We start from the raw sequence: 16,534 nt of genomic DNA on the forward strand, positions 1-16,534 counted from the left end.
TAGAAAGAGCAAGGTAGACTGAAGGAATGGACATTGAAGGACTCCAGGGAAAAAAAGCAAGTTGCAGAATAAGATTTAATTTCCTAGTTATACTAACTAATGGGAGATTGGCAGGGGATGCAAGCAGCAGCACTCTGAGTCCTTGGAATGTCTCCGACGTCTTCCTCCCCCATTCAGAGAAAACTCTGCTTTTAAAGGGAAAATAAATGACCTCGTCCCTTGAAGATTTTAAAGTTTTAACAAAATGGTCTAAAATTGTGCGTTTAGTCTGTCCAAAATTTTGTTTGTGAATGTAGGTGAAATACACTAACACCAGAAATAAAAAGCATATATCCATACAACTTTGAACCTAGTAGACTCTCAGTTAATTATCTAGTAAAGATTTTAAAACTAAAATAAATAAATAAGGGGGCTGGTGTGATTAGATGGGGCTTCCCAGGTGACGCAGTGGTAAACTATCCACCTGTCAATGCAGAAGACGCAAGAGACAGGGGTTTGATTCCTGGGTCAGGAAGATCTCCTGGAGAAGGGAATGGCAACCCACTTTAGTATTCTTGCCTGGAAAATCCCATGGACAGAGGAGCCTGGCAGGCTACAGTCCATGGAGTCGTGAAGAGTCAGACACGACTGAGCGACTTAACATTTAACAGCTATGGGTGTGTGTTTGCAAATACAAAGAAAAATGTCTGGAAAAATCTAGACGGATATAAAAGCTAATTGTGATGATCTCTGAGATGTGGAATTGTCTGAGGAAGGAAGGAGTGGACAACACTTATCTGGGGACTATACTGTTTAATTTATGAATAGGTATTGCTGCTGCTGCTGCTAAGTCGCTTCAGTCGTGTCCGACTCTGTGCAACCCCATAGATGGCAGCCCACCAGGCTCCCCCGTCCCTGGGATTCTCCAGGCAAGAACACTGGAGTGGGTTGCCATTTCCTTCTCCAACGCATGAAAGTGAAAAGTGAAAGTGAAGTCGCTCAGTCGTGTCCGACTCTTAGCGACCTCATGGACTGCAGCCCACCAAGCTCCTCTGTCCATGGGATTTTCCAGGCAAGAGTACTGGAGTGGGGTGCCATTGCCTTCTCCATGAATAGGTATTATCGTCATACTAAGAAAATTTTTTTAACTGTGTTTATTTTTATTTTAAAAATATGTTTGGTTGCACTGGGTCTTCGTTGCTGCACTCGGGCTTTCTCTAGCTGGGGTGTGGGCATGGGGGGTTGCTCCTCTTTGTTGGGGCGCAGAGGCTGCAGCAGTTGCGTGGCACATGGGTTTTAGTTGCTCTGCAGCAGGGGGGCTCTTCCAGGACTGGGGACTGAACCCATGACCCCTGCATTGGTATGTGGATTCCTATCCTCTGTACCACCAGGGAAGTCTCTAAGAGTCTTTTTTAAAAAACAGGAAAAAGATCTTTGTATCAAAGGCAGCATGAGACTGGCTGTTGGTGTCTTGGCAGAGGGAATGGGCAGAGGTTGAGGCGGAGATTAGATGAGGCCGAGATGAGACAAGGACATGTTATCTGTAAGGCAGCTACAAGCCTCTCCACAGAGCTGCCAAGAAATAAATTTAAAATAAAACCTGCACTGAGGCGACGTGAATAAACCTGCACTGTTGGCTGTGAAGGCGTGTTGACATCAATAGCACGTCCCAGCCGAGCCGTTCACCTCCCATCATCATCTGCTTTTTGGTTTTGAAAGGTTAGCATTTCTGTCTCTTTAGTTAATGACCAGACCTCTTGAGCCTCTTGTCTAGTGTCTTCAGGCACCTCAAGAGCCTGCCTGCCCAGCAGCACCAGCTCACAGATTGTATAGCAGGGGGACAACCAGCCCATCTTCTGAATTGGGTCTCCAAGATCGCCAGGATGAAATCCAGACCTGCAGTATCTCAGAATGTGACCTGGTTTGGAGACGGGGCCTTTACACAAGGAATGCAGTGAAAACGACCAGCAGGACCAGTGTCCCTCGATGAAGAGAGCAGGACCCAAACACACAGAGGCTGGACCACGTGCAGACATGGAGAGGACAGCCATCCACAAGCCCTATCCTTACAACTTTTATCTACATTTGAAACATTTTCAAAATACAGTTAAAACTTTAAACATATAGGATGAAAGAGAGTCCAGCTCCTGGGAATCTGACGGCAGATCCTGGGGGGCAGAGGCCTGAAAAGACCTACAACTTCTAGGCAAGAGGGTTGCGACTTAAGTGCAGTTTTTCAATGACTTTATTTTACCATGATTTTCCCTCCAAATGTCTACTGTCCCTGTAATATTTAAGGATCCTGGACTGTGACTCTAGAAAGAATCAAGGACACAGCTCCTGTCTGACAAGTGATTGAGGAAAGCCTTGCATGGCTTCTGCTGACCGTCAGGGTTGGTTTTTACAGTCCAGCTGGAGGAGGGGCCTTGTGGTCTGGGAATGTGGTCTCTCTCCATCAGCCTGGAAGGCTCGCTTGATTTAGCAGGACAGTTCCAGATCAGGCTTCCCCCCAACCAGTCCTCACCTCCGATGATCTGCCCCAATGGCGTCTGTGACTCTGGCAAAACCCTGCTCCCTGGAAAAAGAACAAACCATTTCAGCAAGTGGTAAAGGAAAGGCCCGGCTTTTACTGGAAGCCCACATTCAACCAGGCTCCATCTGGTCGGTGACTACGCCTGCCTCGCTATCCCAAACGCATGCCTCATCCCCTCTGAACTGTCTTCACCCAGGAATCTCCCCAGGTCTTCAGACCAGGAAGGGAATCCATTGTAAGTACCGACAGTTCCCTGACCTCAAGCCAGTGTTACTGAATTAACAGGAATGTGGACAGAACGCCTTAGGCCTATAAACACCACTGTCTTGGAAGTTAATCTTTAATTCTTTGGCACTGTATGACCTTTGTCAAAAGAGTAACAGGGAAATTTCCCCCTGCATTTGGGGAGTACCCCTCAGATGCTTTTTGAATGAAGAATAGAGACAGGTGAAATCCCCTTGATTGAGTCATTCTGAGTTGGTTGATAACCACATTAACTTTGCCTGGTTCAAGCCACACGTGGCCCCACTCACTTCAAAAGGGCTTCCAGCTCCCGCTTGACCCCGCCCACCACGGGTGGGCCCCGGTAGGTAAGGGCCGTGTACAGCTGCACCAGGGAGGCTCCCGCCCGGATCTTCTCCAGCGCATCCTGCCCGCTGCTGACACCGCCAACCCCGACGATGGGAACTCTGCCTGCAGAGAAGCGCACGGGACATGGTAAGGAAGGGAGGGCGAGACATGAGAACAGGAGCTCAGTCTGGCTCCAGCCCCAGCCCCCTGCTGAGGGCGGTGGTTCAGGAAGCCCAGTCCCATCGCAGCCCCGGAGCCCGCGCACACAGAGCTCTGAAGACAGACATGGAGTCCTTACCTTGGGTGAGTGCATACATCTCCCGGATGGTTTGCGTTGATAAATCCCTGAGGGGCTTTCCGCTCAGCCCTCCTGGTTCAGAGCGCAGGGCACCCTGGAGGCTGGCAGGGCGACTCACTGTGCTGTTTGTGATGATCAGTCCATCGATGCCCAACTGCAGGGGGAGACAGAAAAAGAGCCCCCCGGTCAGAGCATGACGGACTTGGAGAAGCTTCCCTGGAGGTCTGACACAGCGGCGGGCCCGGCGCCCACACCTAAGCCCCCAGAAGCCAGAGCCAGACCTCCCTCATTATACTTCCTGGGCAAGTGTCAGAATGAGCCTCAACATGACAGTAACAGCCATCACATACCAACTGCCAGTATGGTTCCACCAGGATGGGGTTTAGTCCTTAGAACAACTCAATCTAGAGTGTCCTGTGCCAAGGCCTGCAGGTAGAAAGAGGTGGAACTAGGACTTGAAGCAGGACTGCGGGGCTCAGTCTGGGTTTGCACTGGTCTCCGGTGACACCGATACGCGGTGTTAGACTGGAGACAGGACACTGCACTCTGATCAAGGCTGGAGGAGGCACAACCTTTAAAGCCCTTGCTGGAGGAAGAGGAAGAAGCGGGAGAAAAGGACCCGTTCAAACACCGCTTCAAACATTTACTTTCTTATTACTGGCATATATCGTTTTATGGCACTTCACTTCTTTGTGCTTCACAGATACTAAGTCTTTTACAAGTTGAAGGTTTGTGGCAACCCTGCAGTATCAGATGATGGTTAGCATATTTTCAGCTATCAAGTATTTTTTAATTCAATGACATACATTGTTTTGGACTTCCCTGGTGGTCTAGTGGGTAAGACTCCACGCTCCCAATCCAGGAGGCCTGGGTTCAATTCCTGGTCAGGGAACTAGATCCTGCATGCCGCAACTGAGTTCACATGCTGCAGCTAAGACCCAGCGCAAGCATGTCAGGGTGGCCGAGTGGTCTCAGGCGCCAGACTCCAGGTGTCTAAGACCCAGCGCAGCCAAAATAAGTAAGTAAACAAACAAGTAAATATATATATTTTTAAGGGGAGGGGCAGTTCCTAGAATAGAGCTATCACCAGAGATATCTGCAAGGATCACCTTTTAAAAAATAAAAGGTATGTACATTGTTTTTTTAGAGGCAATGCTATTGCCAGTGAACAGGCTATACTAGCAGAGTCTATGTGCCCTGGAAAACCAAGAAGTTCCCATGACTTGCTTTATTGCAGTGGCAGAACTGAACCTCCTATATCTCTGAGGTATGCCTACATATGAACAGAGGAGCCTGGCAGGCTACAGTCCATGGGGTCGCAAAAAGTCATACATGATTCCGTGACTAAACAATAATGCCTGTATGTGATGCACTGAATCATGACAGAGCAAACCAGCCCTTAATATAACAGAAACTGCCATCCAGGCTAACCCAGCTGGTCAGGTGGCCTCTACAGGCCATGAAGGGTGTCCCCAGGCCCTGACCCTCACCTCTCTCACCACGCTGGCAATATCCTCCTTGTCCTGGGCTGTGAGGTCAGGAGCAATCTTCACCAGGACAGCTGGCTTGTGGGCCACCTTCAGGGCATCCCTCTCCTGCAGCACCTACAGCAACACGGGGCCAGAGATGGGGACCCTGAGCCTGCAGCCTACAGTGTGACCGTGACCGGCAGCTGCAGTGGGTCTTCACACGAGCTGTCAAACTAAGGCACCAGCAATTTCTCCTTCTCCGGAAACACCACTCTCAGTTATGCAAACAACCCCATCAAGATAGATCTGATTCCATTCTTCTAAACCAAGGAATCCCCGAGAGTGAGTCTCTAATGTCACTGGCATTGGCTAATACATTAAGGTTATTTAGACTTTTGTCCCTAAAAGAGACAGCAAATACTGTCCCAAGTACTGTTTGATGAAAAGTCATTCTATCATTCATTCTTTTAATGTGCTAGATGCTAGAACAGAGTGGTAAATGAGAGAGCTGTGGTCCCTGCTCTCATACACTGTGGATTAACAGCAGGGATAGATAACTGAACAGTTGATTAATACTGAGCACAATCAGTGTTACATAGGGGATTAGAGGGAAGTGAGGGGTCCTAACTGGTCCAGGTCTTAAGGACAACTCCTCGATAGCAGATAGCGATGCTGAAGCTTGGCCCTAGAGAATGAACAGTAGGTCAAACTAGTGGGGCTGGGCCTGGACACGTAATTACCCACCTTGGTCAGCAGGTGGCGCAGTTCGGCCTTTCCCTGAAGGCTCCGCAGCCCAGCCGTGTTGGGACTGGACACATTCACTACCAGGTAGTCAGCCAAGGGACCCAGGACTCGAACCCCCTCTGCATAGTCGGAGGCAGCGTCCACCGAGGTCTTATTCTTCCCCAGGTTTATTCCCAGCGGCAGCCCATCTGTAAATATCACTGGTCAGGATTTTGTCCCCACTCACCATTTCCCACATAATATTTTGAAGCCGTCCTTGACCAGCAGCCCATGGCCTTCCAGCTCCAAATGTGACCTTGCCCACAGCAGCTGAAAAACCCCGAGCTATGCATGGTGCCCTGCCTGCCGACCTAAACCCACCCTCCACCTTCGTCTGCACAGCCGTGCCTGGGCAGCTACTAGGATGTTTTCCTGCTTTGTCGCTTTGCACCCTTTTTCTTTTTTTTAATTTAATGGCGCATGGAGACATTAGGAGTGCAGCTACTAGTGATGAAAAAGGTAGGGCTCGTAAATGCAGTACAGCTGGGAAGAGGCAAGTCAACAGCATGCCAGGGGACAGCTGTTGACTCTCAGGGGCCGCCTGTTGCTCTTGGTCAGGTGACTGGGTGTGTGGTTGTGAAGAAAGCGCAAAATTAAAGGATACGTATAAAATAGACTGGAAAATATTTTCGATTCTCATGTCTAAAATGAAGAGGCATAACGGTTTTATCATTTCCGTCCTGAGAAGGGACTCCCCTTATAACTAAGGTGACCGCACATCCCAGAGCTTCCAGGCCAGCCCTGAACACTCCTGTAGCCTGGGCATAATTATTCATGCCTGTGTCCCTTCCACTCTCAAAAGTGTTGTCTCAACGTGCACGGTAGGTAATATGGCTACCTTACTCTAAAATACAGGGAATTATCACCTGACTTGTATTTTTGACTTTCAGTGTGTTTCCGAAAGGTATTTTTCTATGTGTGAAAGCAAGGGCTTGTCTGTACTTGATTTCCTGGGATACCACCTTATCTGCAAAGGATAAAGTATATCCATGGTGCCAGCTGTTTTTCCCACCAGTTGGCTGAAAGATCTGAGACATCCAGCTAGTTCACGAAACGTGTCAGGTCAGGGAGGGTCAAAGACCATCACCTGGTCCTGCTATCGCACAGTGTAAACACAGTCCCTGTTTTATCATCAGCTTGAATGTAAATGAGATTCGTGTAGCTAATTTCATAGGTGGAGGGGAAGAGAGGGAACCCAATTAGACAAGTTATATAACAGGGTCTCCAAGCTTCCCAAATCAAGCTAAGATGGCTTGGAAGCTGTAATTTTTTTCCACCAGGCAAACTGGTTTAAGAGATCATTTTTATGTAGCCAGTGGGTCTTCCATTAGTAGTCATTTGCCCCAAATGACAACATTTGGGGGTTAGACAAAAATTGCTGAATTACTCTACCCCCAAAGGGCACCACAGCTTTTAACAATTCAAGTTTATTGGCATGATGCAAGCGATTAAGCTGTCTTCACGGCTTCCAGCTGCTGCTAAACACAATGTGCAGAGCTCTGCTGTGGGATTTTGCTTCACTCCAACAAATGTTAGCACCAGAGTGGGGGCTGAGGGGTCAGGCAAGGGAGCACAGAGGAGAGAAGTGGTATAAAGGGCACTGTGGACAATTAAAAGAAGGAAAGGGAGGCCAGGCAGGAGAGTATCACACACCATGACAGTGCTGTTGTGACCTGCAAGCCCCCCAAGTGGCAAGGTCTACAGTATAGCAGGGTCCAGGTCTACCAAGGCGAGGGAGTTCCAAGCAAGGCCACTTCCTACTCCCCAAATCAGAGGTTGCTAACTTTCAGTTTTGCTTCTAGAAATGAAGCCAATATCCACAGGTTTTTTTCATCTCACTACCAGGACATCTAACGAGGCTAATCTTCTGGAAGGCGTTCCAAAGGGGCCTGCTGAAAGAGGAAGATGGCCATAGCCTCACCCAGCCCCAGAGGATGCCTGGGAAGATACGGTGAAGAGAGCTCTGTGCCAGGACCGCTACGTGCACCCCAAGGGACAGCAGGGCAGAGAGCCCCAGGAACGAACATCAGCACCTCTGAAGGAGGCCTTCGAAAATGCATGGTGTTTCCAGACCAGTCATGGAGGATACTTTCCCAGTGCTGGAAACAGTTATCCCTGAGTGGGGAAGAGTGTGAGTAATGCTAGTGTTCTTCCTCATGTTTCCCTGCATTTACTAACGGGTCTATCATTAGCATGCATCACTTCTATGATGGAGAAAAGGACAACAGAGCAGGATGTACAAAGAAGGCACCCAGGCCCTGCTCCTGTGATCACAGAGCGGCCCCTCTGCACTCCTTATTTCCAAGTCGCCCGCCGTGACACAGGTTACATAACAAAGCAGGAACTTTAGTTAACTTTGTGAACTTTAGTTAACAAAGTGTTATCTTTGTTCAATTGCAAAGTTCAATTAAAAGCTTGGACGCTGTAGTGGAGCCAGGAAAATTCCTCTAGGAGAGGAGCCCTGAGTTCCACACTTTTTTTTTCTTATTGCTCAATCATGCTCACTTCACTGGGAACATTCCTGACTTTCTCCCACAAGTTTCCTTCCAACAGCTGAGGAACCGCCCTCTGATGCAGCGCCCTTTACCTTCTGTGAGCCTGGCCTGCGTCTGCTGTCTGGCCCGTAACCTGTGTTCCACCACGGAGAGTCCATGACTGTTAAATCCGTATCTGGAGCACAGAAGAGCACAAGGAGAGGGACAAAGTTAGGACCCTCAGGCAGAAAGACTAGAGAGAGGGAGGTGGAGATGGCTCCTTGACCGTTTCACCATATGTGTGCGTGTTAAGTCGCTTCAGTCATGTTCAATTCTTTGCGACTCTGGACTACAGCCTGCCAGGCTCCTCTGTCCCTGGGATTCTCCAGGCAAGAATACTGGAATGGGTTGCCATGCCTTCCTCCAGGGATCTTCCCCAACCCAGGATCAAGTCCATGTCTTGTCTCTTATGTCTCCTATACTGGCAGGCAGGCTCTTTACCACCAGCGGATCTTCCCCACCCAGGACCAAGTCCATGTCTTGTCTTATGTCTCCTATATGGGCAGGCAGGCTCTTTACCACCAGCGCAATCTGGGAAGCCCATTTCACCATACATTTGTGACATAGAAACAAAAGGAAAAATCAGTCAGTTCTTAGACTTCTACAGTCTAAACACCCTGGGAAGTCCTAGAGAACTTGCCAGAACACCATCAAGCACAGAGGGAAAAATTACAATTTGCCAACAAGTCACTCAGCCAACTCGCACTGTAAACAGCCCAGACTCAACTACGTAGCTGCCCCCAGACCTGTCTGGGTCCAGCCCCTCCTCCTTCCCATCCACTGCTGCCACGCAGTGGGACCTCACCACTGTGATAACCCATCTTCCCGCCTCCTGCCTCGCCCCACAAATTCGTCTCCTGGAACCCATCCTGCCACTCCATCTCCTCATCCTTTCTCTCCTGGCCCAAGCCAGATGCTCCCTCACCTGTTGGCGTGCATGGATTGCCCTGTACCCGTCTTCTCCTGACTTGGGATGCACATAAAGGCTGCCGTTCCCCTACTGTGTTACAGTCGTCTCGAGGACAAGAGACAACGTCTTCTCCACCACCTGCCACCGGACACTCCACAAAGGCTGGGCCTCGTCTCTCTCATCTCTCGTCCCCAGCCCACCGAGGGGCGCTGCTCTAATGGCCACCCCCCTCCCTTCCTCCTTACCAGTGGCACCAGCTCCCCAGTACAGGGTGAAATGCGTGTGATGGGGCTTGGTCACTGAGACACAAAGTGCTGCCTACCAGGGAGCTTCTGGGGAAATACCCGCCTCCCCCCATATCCATACTTCCTTTTCCTTTCTGCTCTCTGATGTCCTCAGGTGAGGACATACGCTTGCAGCTCAGGCTGCAAGAAGCGAAGGCCCACAGAGGTTGGACCAGAGTCCTGACGCTACCCCACTGCTCAACCAGCCCTAGACCTGCCTACTACACCCATAATGAGGAGAAAATAATAACAAACACCCATTACTACTTAAACAGTAAGTTCTGCAGCCAGAAACACCTAATAGATACATGTACTCATTGACTCTGTTCATCCAGCACCCACCCTGGGCCAGGCATGCCTGGAGCCAGGAACACAAGGGCTGGGAGCTCAGGCCCTGCTCTCTCATGCCACTTCTCACACACTGGATCCTACCAGGCCCCGTCATCCTGGTACCCACGGTTATTTGTGGCAGGTGAATCGTAAACATTTTTTACCTGACCATTCTGAAGCTATCGATCCCACCCTACAGGGGAAAAATCAGTAACTTAATGTCTAAAGCTAGAAATTTTCCCTAAAACAAGCACAATAAAGCAGGACGTGCAGCCAAATAAACCTTCCATACATCAGCCTCCCAGAAGGCCCTTCATGATCCCACAGGTGCCTCCCAAACCTCCCCACCCCCGCCAAGGAGGCTCTCAAATACTGTTACCAGAAAGGAGGAACTTCTCCACTTTCTGGGTTTGCTGTAGTGAAAACTTGCCAGGGGTCACAAAGAGAAGGGCTTTACATAGTCTAGAAGGATCTCTCTTCCTAAAAGCAGCTGTCTATATCGATTATTACCTTTCCCAGTTACTGAAGGCAGGGGCTGTGCTGTCCGGTGGAAGAACCACTAAGCACAGGCAGCCACAGTGAAGCCTGGCCAAAGCGAGAATGCTATAGGGATAGCATGCTGGGCTTCAGAGGCTTGGTACAGTGAAAGAAGGCACACAGCCAGTCATGCTTATATTGCTTATATATTAAAAGTGTATATTAAGCATTTACAATTAAGTAGTATAATAAATATTACAAATAATGTAGTAGATTATTAAAGTCAATTTTAATTTCTCCTGTTTCTTTTTACATTTTTATTGTGGCTACTGCTGCTGCTAAGTCGCTTCAGTCGTGTCCAACTCTCTGCGACCCCATAGACGGCAGCCCACCAGGCTCCCCCGTCCCTGGGATTCTCCAGGCAAGAACACTGGAGTGGGTTGCCATTTCCTTCTCCAGTGCGTGAAAGTGAAAAGTGAAAGTGAAGTTGCTCAGTTGTGCCTGACTCTTAGCGACCCCATGGACTGCAGCCCACCAGGCTCCTCCATCCATGGGATTTTCCAGGCAAGAGTACTGGAGTGGGGTGCCATTGCCTTCTCCAATTGTGGCTACTAGAATACTTTAAATTACATATAGGACTACCATAATATTTCTACTGGACAGAGCTGGGCAAGGGCACTGGAAGTAACAAGGTGGAAAAAGCATAGTCTCCAAAGTCAAGTGAGCCAACATCCACACCCACGTTCTCCTGCTTGTAACCTTGTGACTAGCTGTTTTGTAGTCCTCCGAGCCCCAGCTCAGTATATACATTAAACTGAAATCATAAAACCTGCTTTTATGCTCAACATGATTCCAGAACATTCCAAATGACAGAAAAATGTCCACGTCATACGGCCGCTCACCTACCTGTTAATGATAGCTTGGTCTTCCGGAAGGCGGAAGACCCTGGGCCTGGGGTTTCCTTCCTGAGGTTCTGGGGTTACACTGCCTATCTCAACAAAACCAAAGCCCATCTTGTAAAGGCCATCCACCGCTTCCCCGTGCTTGTCAAATCCTGCAGCAATTCCCACTGGATTTCGGAATTTATGGCCAAGGACTCTCACTTCCTAGGGAGAAGGAAAGAAAGTCACAGGCAGAAAAAGCCATTCTGGTGTTCCTCAAAGCATGGTCCCCAGCATGCCTACGTCAGAATCACCTGCCTGTTAAACCTCAGGTCCCAGGGCCCATCCCTGGACTAAGGAATCAGAGTCTTTTGGGGGGGTAGTGCAGAATGGAACTCTGAGGGAATCGATCTTAATCAGTGCTCTCCAGCTGATTCTGATACCAGCCAGAGTTTGAGAACCATCAGGCTTTATCATCACCAAGGAGACAAACAGCGTTCCCACCATGGGCTGAACAGGAGACAGATGCTGCCTTTTCCAATCACAGTTAAGGACTGCACCTTCTTATCCACTATCCTTGGTGGGAGAGAGTGGCTCATTGGTTTTAGCCCTAGTGGGTGCTATTCTGAAACAGGCAGCGAGATCCTTTCATCATCTGAGTAAGTCAGCCTCCACTGTGTCCCTCCTCCTCAGCCAGGCGACACGAAGGCCCAGCAGAGTCCCCATGACTCCTGTCCTCGGCTGGGCAGCTCTGACTGCTGGGCCCCAGAACCAGGCTGGGAGGACCAGGTTCTTGCCTGGCAGACGTGGGCTGGATTCCTGATTGTTTATTAGAATGAGAATGATTTGTCAGGTCTAGTCCGACTCCTGAGTGATTCAGGATTCTCACCCTGATGGGAGCCAACAAATCTAGTAGCAAGACAGATATGTTAAAAGATGGGAACGGCATTAGCCTATCATAAAGCCAGCAGTTGCCAATGGAGTTGTCTCTGTCAGCTGATGTTGCAGGAAAGCCTTTGCCGGGACTAGCAAGGGTCCCAGGCTAACACATTTAGTCCCGGAAGCAGAAAGAAGAAAGGCTGCTCCAAAGAGGGGGAAGAACAGATGGAGGTGAGTGTGTGCACATGGCTCCTCAGGGACTAGGCAGGGGGCCACTGGGGGCCACGCTCCAGAAGGGGCTCTTGACCCCAGCTGCACGACAGGACCCCCAGGCAGCCCTCAGTCCTCAAAGCCCAGAGATGATGGTCAAATGGGGCTGGCACCAGTCCAGAGCACTGTGTACAGGTCTCCCCCGCTTTTCCAAAGTTCTCTTTATGCCACCTGGCTTTGCTATGAAAGAGCTACATTAGTAACCTGTTTTCTCTAACCGAAAGGAATCCAAAGAAGATTTTCACTTTTCTGAAAAAAGGCGACACACACATCTCAAAGCTGCAGGATGGGAAGTAAAAGAGATACTAAGACACAAAGGGAAAATATAGGAAAGGCCACTTTGATCGATAATAGAGACTCTTCTCCAGAGAGGTCTGAGGGCTTCTTGGTGTTTTCTTCACATTCACATCATTCTAATGTCCCCCATTTGCTGAGTCTCTTCAGTGGAAACTGTCAGGGCTTACATGAGGATGTAGATTCTAGGAGGACGTGGATTCTTCCACTTTGTTTGCTGCAGAAACCCCAGCACACAGATGAGTAAGTGGACAGTGGTGCCCATGATTAGATGCAGGAAGGAATGAGGCTGGGACAGGAGCAGTATCCTTTCCTCAAAGGGCTTGGCTAGACATCCCTACATCACAGTAGATGCTAGTGACGCTGGCATGCTTCCCTTTTCAGCAGAGGTGAACTCTGGGCTACCTGAGACCTCGGTGAGGCAGGGATGGTGGCTAAGGGGAAGGATGCTGAGCCAGACTCCATGGGTGTGGATCCTGGCTCAGCCACTTCCTGGCTGGGTGCCTTTGGGTAAGTCACTTAACTCCTCTGTACCTCAGTGTTCCTGATCTATAGATGGGGACGACAGTTTGGGGGCTAACTTGAGATTCTAGTTTTCAAAAGGATCAGCCCCAGCTGAATAAATTAGGAGACTTTGACCTTGACCTTTGTATCTGTCGCACAAGATGTTATAGGAGCACCTACCAGCATGTCAGAGTCTTGAAACGCGGTGCGAGGAAGGAGCCCCAGTGAGGTGAAGCGAACAGCCAGCCTGTGGGCTGTCTCAGGGTCCAGCAGCCGCTGCAGAGACGGCATCAAGAGTTCAGCGTAGAAGTGCTCATCCCCCGTGGCCGTCAAGTAGGAGGCAAAGAGAAGTCCTCCGCCCCCCAGGATCACCGTGGCATCCTGGGCCCGCTTCTAGAAAAAAGAGCCAGTGGCATCCCCTCAAGGCCAGGCTGAGGCACCATCTCCAAACCCTTCACACACTTTACACGCTCACAGGGAACATAAGGGCCTTTACATGCAGTCATATTCCTAGCCTTCTGCTAATGCTGGTCTCCTTCGTTCCTGCTCACATATTGGCCTCTACAGGCAGAGGCTGTATCTGCATTTCTGCAGACACACACTCCTCTGCCCCAAAGGACTCCAGGCCAGGGGTTTCAAGAGGAGGAGTACCCCTGGGGCAGGCAGTGGAAATCGGAGGAGACTGCTCATAGATTTAGTGAGTGGGCATCAGTAAAGTCAGAAGTGCCTCTACGACTTTTGAAAATCCTACTGACAGTCACTAGGTACAAATATCTGTTCGTACTACCTGAGCCTAGAACTACAGACTCTATTTCCCCACATAAACACAATCCTGTGTGGTTTTCATCTGCATTGACTTTCCAGGAATGCAATTACCTTGTTGATTGAGGGCTGACCATACTGTTCAGCACAGAACATTAATAAGAATAACTCACCATCTCAGAAGACATTCCCGTGGCACTAGAATTTCTAAGTAGAGGCTTACACACCCAACTCACTACCTAGATGACTCATGCCCTAATATTTATGGGTCAAAATACATATTATTATAAATTCAGTTCTCCTTTATATTCCAATTAGGACATTATGTTGACCTTTTAAATTATATATAGAAAGATTGCATTATACATAAATTCCACTTCAGGATGCAAAAGAGGGTTTTGCAAAAAAATTTTTTCTAAGGTCTTTTTAAAAAAATTTTAATGAAGTATAGTTGATTTATAATGCCTTAACTTTTGCTGAATAGCAAAGTGATTGGGTTACACATATATATACTTTTCCATATTTTTCCATTACGGTTTGTCACTGGATATTGAATACAGCTCCCTGTGCTATACAGCAGGGCCTTGTTGTTTTCCCATCCTATATGTAATAGCTTGCATCTGCTAAGCCCCAATTCCCAATCCTTCCCTCTTCCACCTCTCCTACCCCCTTGGCAACCACAACTGTGTTCTTATATCCAACATCAGGTCTTCTTGCACCAAACTCAAACATTGCTCGTGATACTTATCACTGCCAGGTGCTGAGTCACTCACTCATTCATTCACCCCATAGAGACTGCACGCAACGATGGATTCCAGGCTCAAGTCCCTGCCTTCACGAGGAGTACAACCTCAGGAGGAGAGAGAAATCAAGGATCATGCAAACGTACAACAGTGCTCTGAAGAAAAAAGTGACGGAAGAGCCTAACCTAATCTCAGAGGTAGAGAAAGGCTTCCTCGAGGAAGTGTCTTAAAGCTGATATTCAAAGAATAAATAGAAGTTAGCTAGGCGCCAGGGCGGGGGCTGGGGAGGGGACGATGGTAAAGGCCCTCCACACTCTAGGCGGCATAGGAGAATGAGATGCACCCAAGTAATGGGGGAAGGGGAAAGGTTTGTCTGGAATCAAGGAGTGAGGAAAAGTACGGCTTAAAAATAAGCTGGGGAGGCAGGCAGGGGTCTTGGCCAGAATAAAGTTTTGAGTTTGGTTCCCTAAACAAGGAGGCCTGATCAGCTTTGCCTTTAAGGGTCACCCCTAGCCGTCACCATAGATCTAGTATTCATTATCTACGCTTCTAGCCTCCTCCAGGAGACTGTAGGAACGCCCCTTGTGTGGATCCACAGATATGAGTGACGTTACAAAAACCCTGCCCTAAAAGTTTATCTAAAAAGACTGGCACTATGTTTTACTGTAATTTCATTCCAGGTTGGATCCTGCACACAATGCTAGGCGGTCCTGTGTTCACTAAGTGTCCCTGGGCTTAGTTCAGTAAAAGCCCACGTGCTCTTACATAGATCAGCATCTACACTGTTAACACGTAGCATTTACACAGTGGCCGAGTACGTGTGTAAATGCACGCGCATGACCATCAGCAGGCGTCTGCAAAGCTACACACACTACCCTAAGAGGCCCACGCTCTCGGAGCCGCCTCCCGTCCACATCTCGCCCAAGCTAACCCTTCATCCTCCCCTCGCCTGGCTTCCCGCCCGTGCTTTTCCATGCTGCCACATTAGCAGCACCAGCTGTACTCACTTTGAGCTGCCTCCACGCCATGCTCCTGCCGCCTCTGGGCCCGCCTCTGACTCGTTTCCATTGGAGGAGATGGAGATGTCCTCTAATCCCCGCCCCTCCGAGCGTCTCCCCTGCCCGCGGAGGGGAAGGCTCCGCTCCGCCGGAGAGTCTGATTGAACATTCATGCGCCGGCGCATTCGCGGTGTACACGCCTCTTCCGCCCGCCGGCCTCCCGGCGTCTTTGCTGCGGGGCAGTGCGCCCTGGCTGGGACACCTTACGCGGCTTTGCAGTATCCTGAATCCGTAGAGACGACTCCCTGTATGTTGAGTCTTAGATTCTAAGCAACACTCTCACCGTTTTTGATCGTTCAAGTTAAACATTTTATTGATAAGAGTGTGTGTGCTTTAGATAAAGCGTGGGTTGAGAATGTATGCTGCTGCTGCTGCTAAGTCACTTCAGTCGTGTCCGACTCTGTGCGACCCCATCGACGGCAGCCCAACAGGCTCCACCATCCCTGGGATTCTCCAGGCAAGAACACTGGAGTGGATTGCCATTTCCTTCTCCAATGCATGAAAGTGAAAAGTGAAAGGGAAGTCGCTCAGTCGTGTCCAACTCCTAGCGACCCCATGGATTGCAGCCTACCAGGCTCCTCCATCCATGGGATTTTCCAGGCAAGAGTACTGGAGTGGGGTGCCATTAGGGCACTAAAAGGGTTGAAATGAATTACAGCACTGCGTAAGATACCTGAGCTGATTTTCAAAGAAAATTCCATGAACATCAGGTTCAGATCAGATCAGATCAGTCGCTCAGTCCTGTCCGACTCTTTGCGACCCCATGAATCGCAGCACGCCAGGCCTCCCTGTCCATCACCATCTCCCAGAGTTCACTGAGATTCACGTCCATCGAGTCGGTGATGCCATCCAGCCATCTCATCCTCTGTCGTCCCCTTCTCCTCTTGCCCCCAACCCCTCCCAGCATCAGAGTCTTTTCCAATGAGTCAACTCTTCACATGAGGTGGCCAAAGTACTGGAATTTCAGCTTTAGCAT

The 16,534-nt window shown here is 49.4% G+C and overlaps 1 protein-coding gene and 1 long non-coding RNA gene across 8 annotated transcripts; one reads left to right on the plus strand and one right to left on the minus strand.

Moving 5' to 3' along the window:
• Nucleotides 1–1,592: 1,592 nt before the first annotated feature.
• DHODH (dihydroorotate dehydrogenase (quinone)) lies at nucleotides 1,593–15,765 on the minus strand. Of its 2 annotated transcripts, none has more exons than XM_055552064.1 (9): nucleotides 15,508–15,765; nucleotides 13,176–13,388; nucleotides 11,074–11,273; nucleotides 8,220–8,302; nucleotides 5,594–5,781; nucleotides 4,871–4,984; nucleotides 3,381–3,534; nucleotides 3,046–3,205; nucleotides 1,593–2,554 (listed from the first exon to the last, which is right to left on the minus strand). In XM_055552064.1, exons 1-9 carry the CDS (start codon nucleotides 15,526–15,528, stop codon nucleotides 2,500–2,502), a joined length of 1,188 nt encoding a protein of 395 aa, XP_055408039.1. In that variant the 5' UTR covers nucleotides 15,529–15,765; the 3' UTR covers nucleotides 1,593–2,499. The 2 variants fall into 2 exon arrangements, with proteins under 2 accessions (XP_055408039.1, XP_055408040.1); XM_055552065.1 differs by lacking the exon at nucleotides 15,508–15,765 and adding an exon at nucleotides 14,531–14,728.
• Nucleotides 3,091–10,641, plus strand: LOC129631214 (uncharacterized). 6 transcript variants are annotated; one of them, XR_008703935.1, is made up of 4 exons: nucleotides 3,091–3,229; nucleotides 7,478–7,763; nucleotides 9,476–9,634; nucleotides 10,511–10,641. It is a non-coding gene; the product is annotated as an uncharacterized LOC129631214 (long non-coding RNA). The 6 variants fall into 6 exon arrangements; XR_008703934.1 differs by lacking the exon at nucleotides 9,476–9,634 and having other exon boundaries at nucleotides 10,511–10,640; XR_008703932.1 differs by lacking the exon at nucleotides 10,511–10,641 and having other exon boundaries at nucleotides 9,476–10,446.
• Nucleotides 15,766–16,534: the final 769 nt, after the last annotated feature.

This window comes from Bubalus kerabau, chromosome 17 (assembly GCF_029407905.1).
Source record: "Bubalus kerabau isolate K-KA32 ecotype Philippines breed swamp buffalo chromosome 17, PCC_UOA_SB_1v2, whole genome shotgun sequence".
NCBI classification, from domain to species: Eukaryota; Metazoa; Chordata; class Mammalia; order Artiodactyla; family Bovidae; genus Bubalus; species Bubalus kerabau.

Bases quoted from the DNA above. Each gene is read 5' to 3' on its own strand.
- DHODH (XM_055552064.1), bottom strand. From the start codon at position 15,528: ATGGCGTGGAGGCAGCTCAAA. The intron at 3,535-4,870 runs GTGAGGGTCAGG...CTCCCCCTGCAG, and splicing joins TTGCCAGCGTGGTGAGAGAG to TTGGGCATCGATGGACTGAT. The intron at 3,206-3,380 runs GTAAGGACTCCA...GCTTCTCTGCAG, and splicing joins GATGTATGCACTCACCCAAG to GCAGAGTTCCCATCGTCGGG.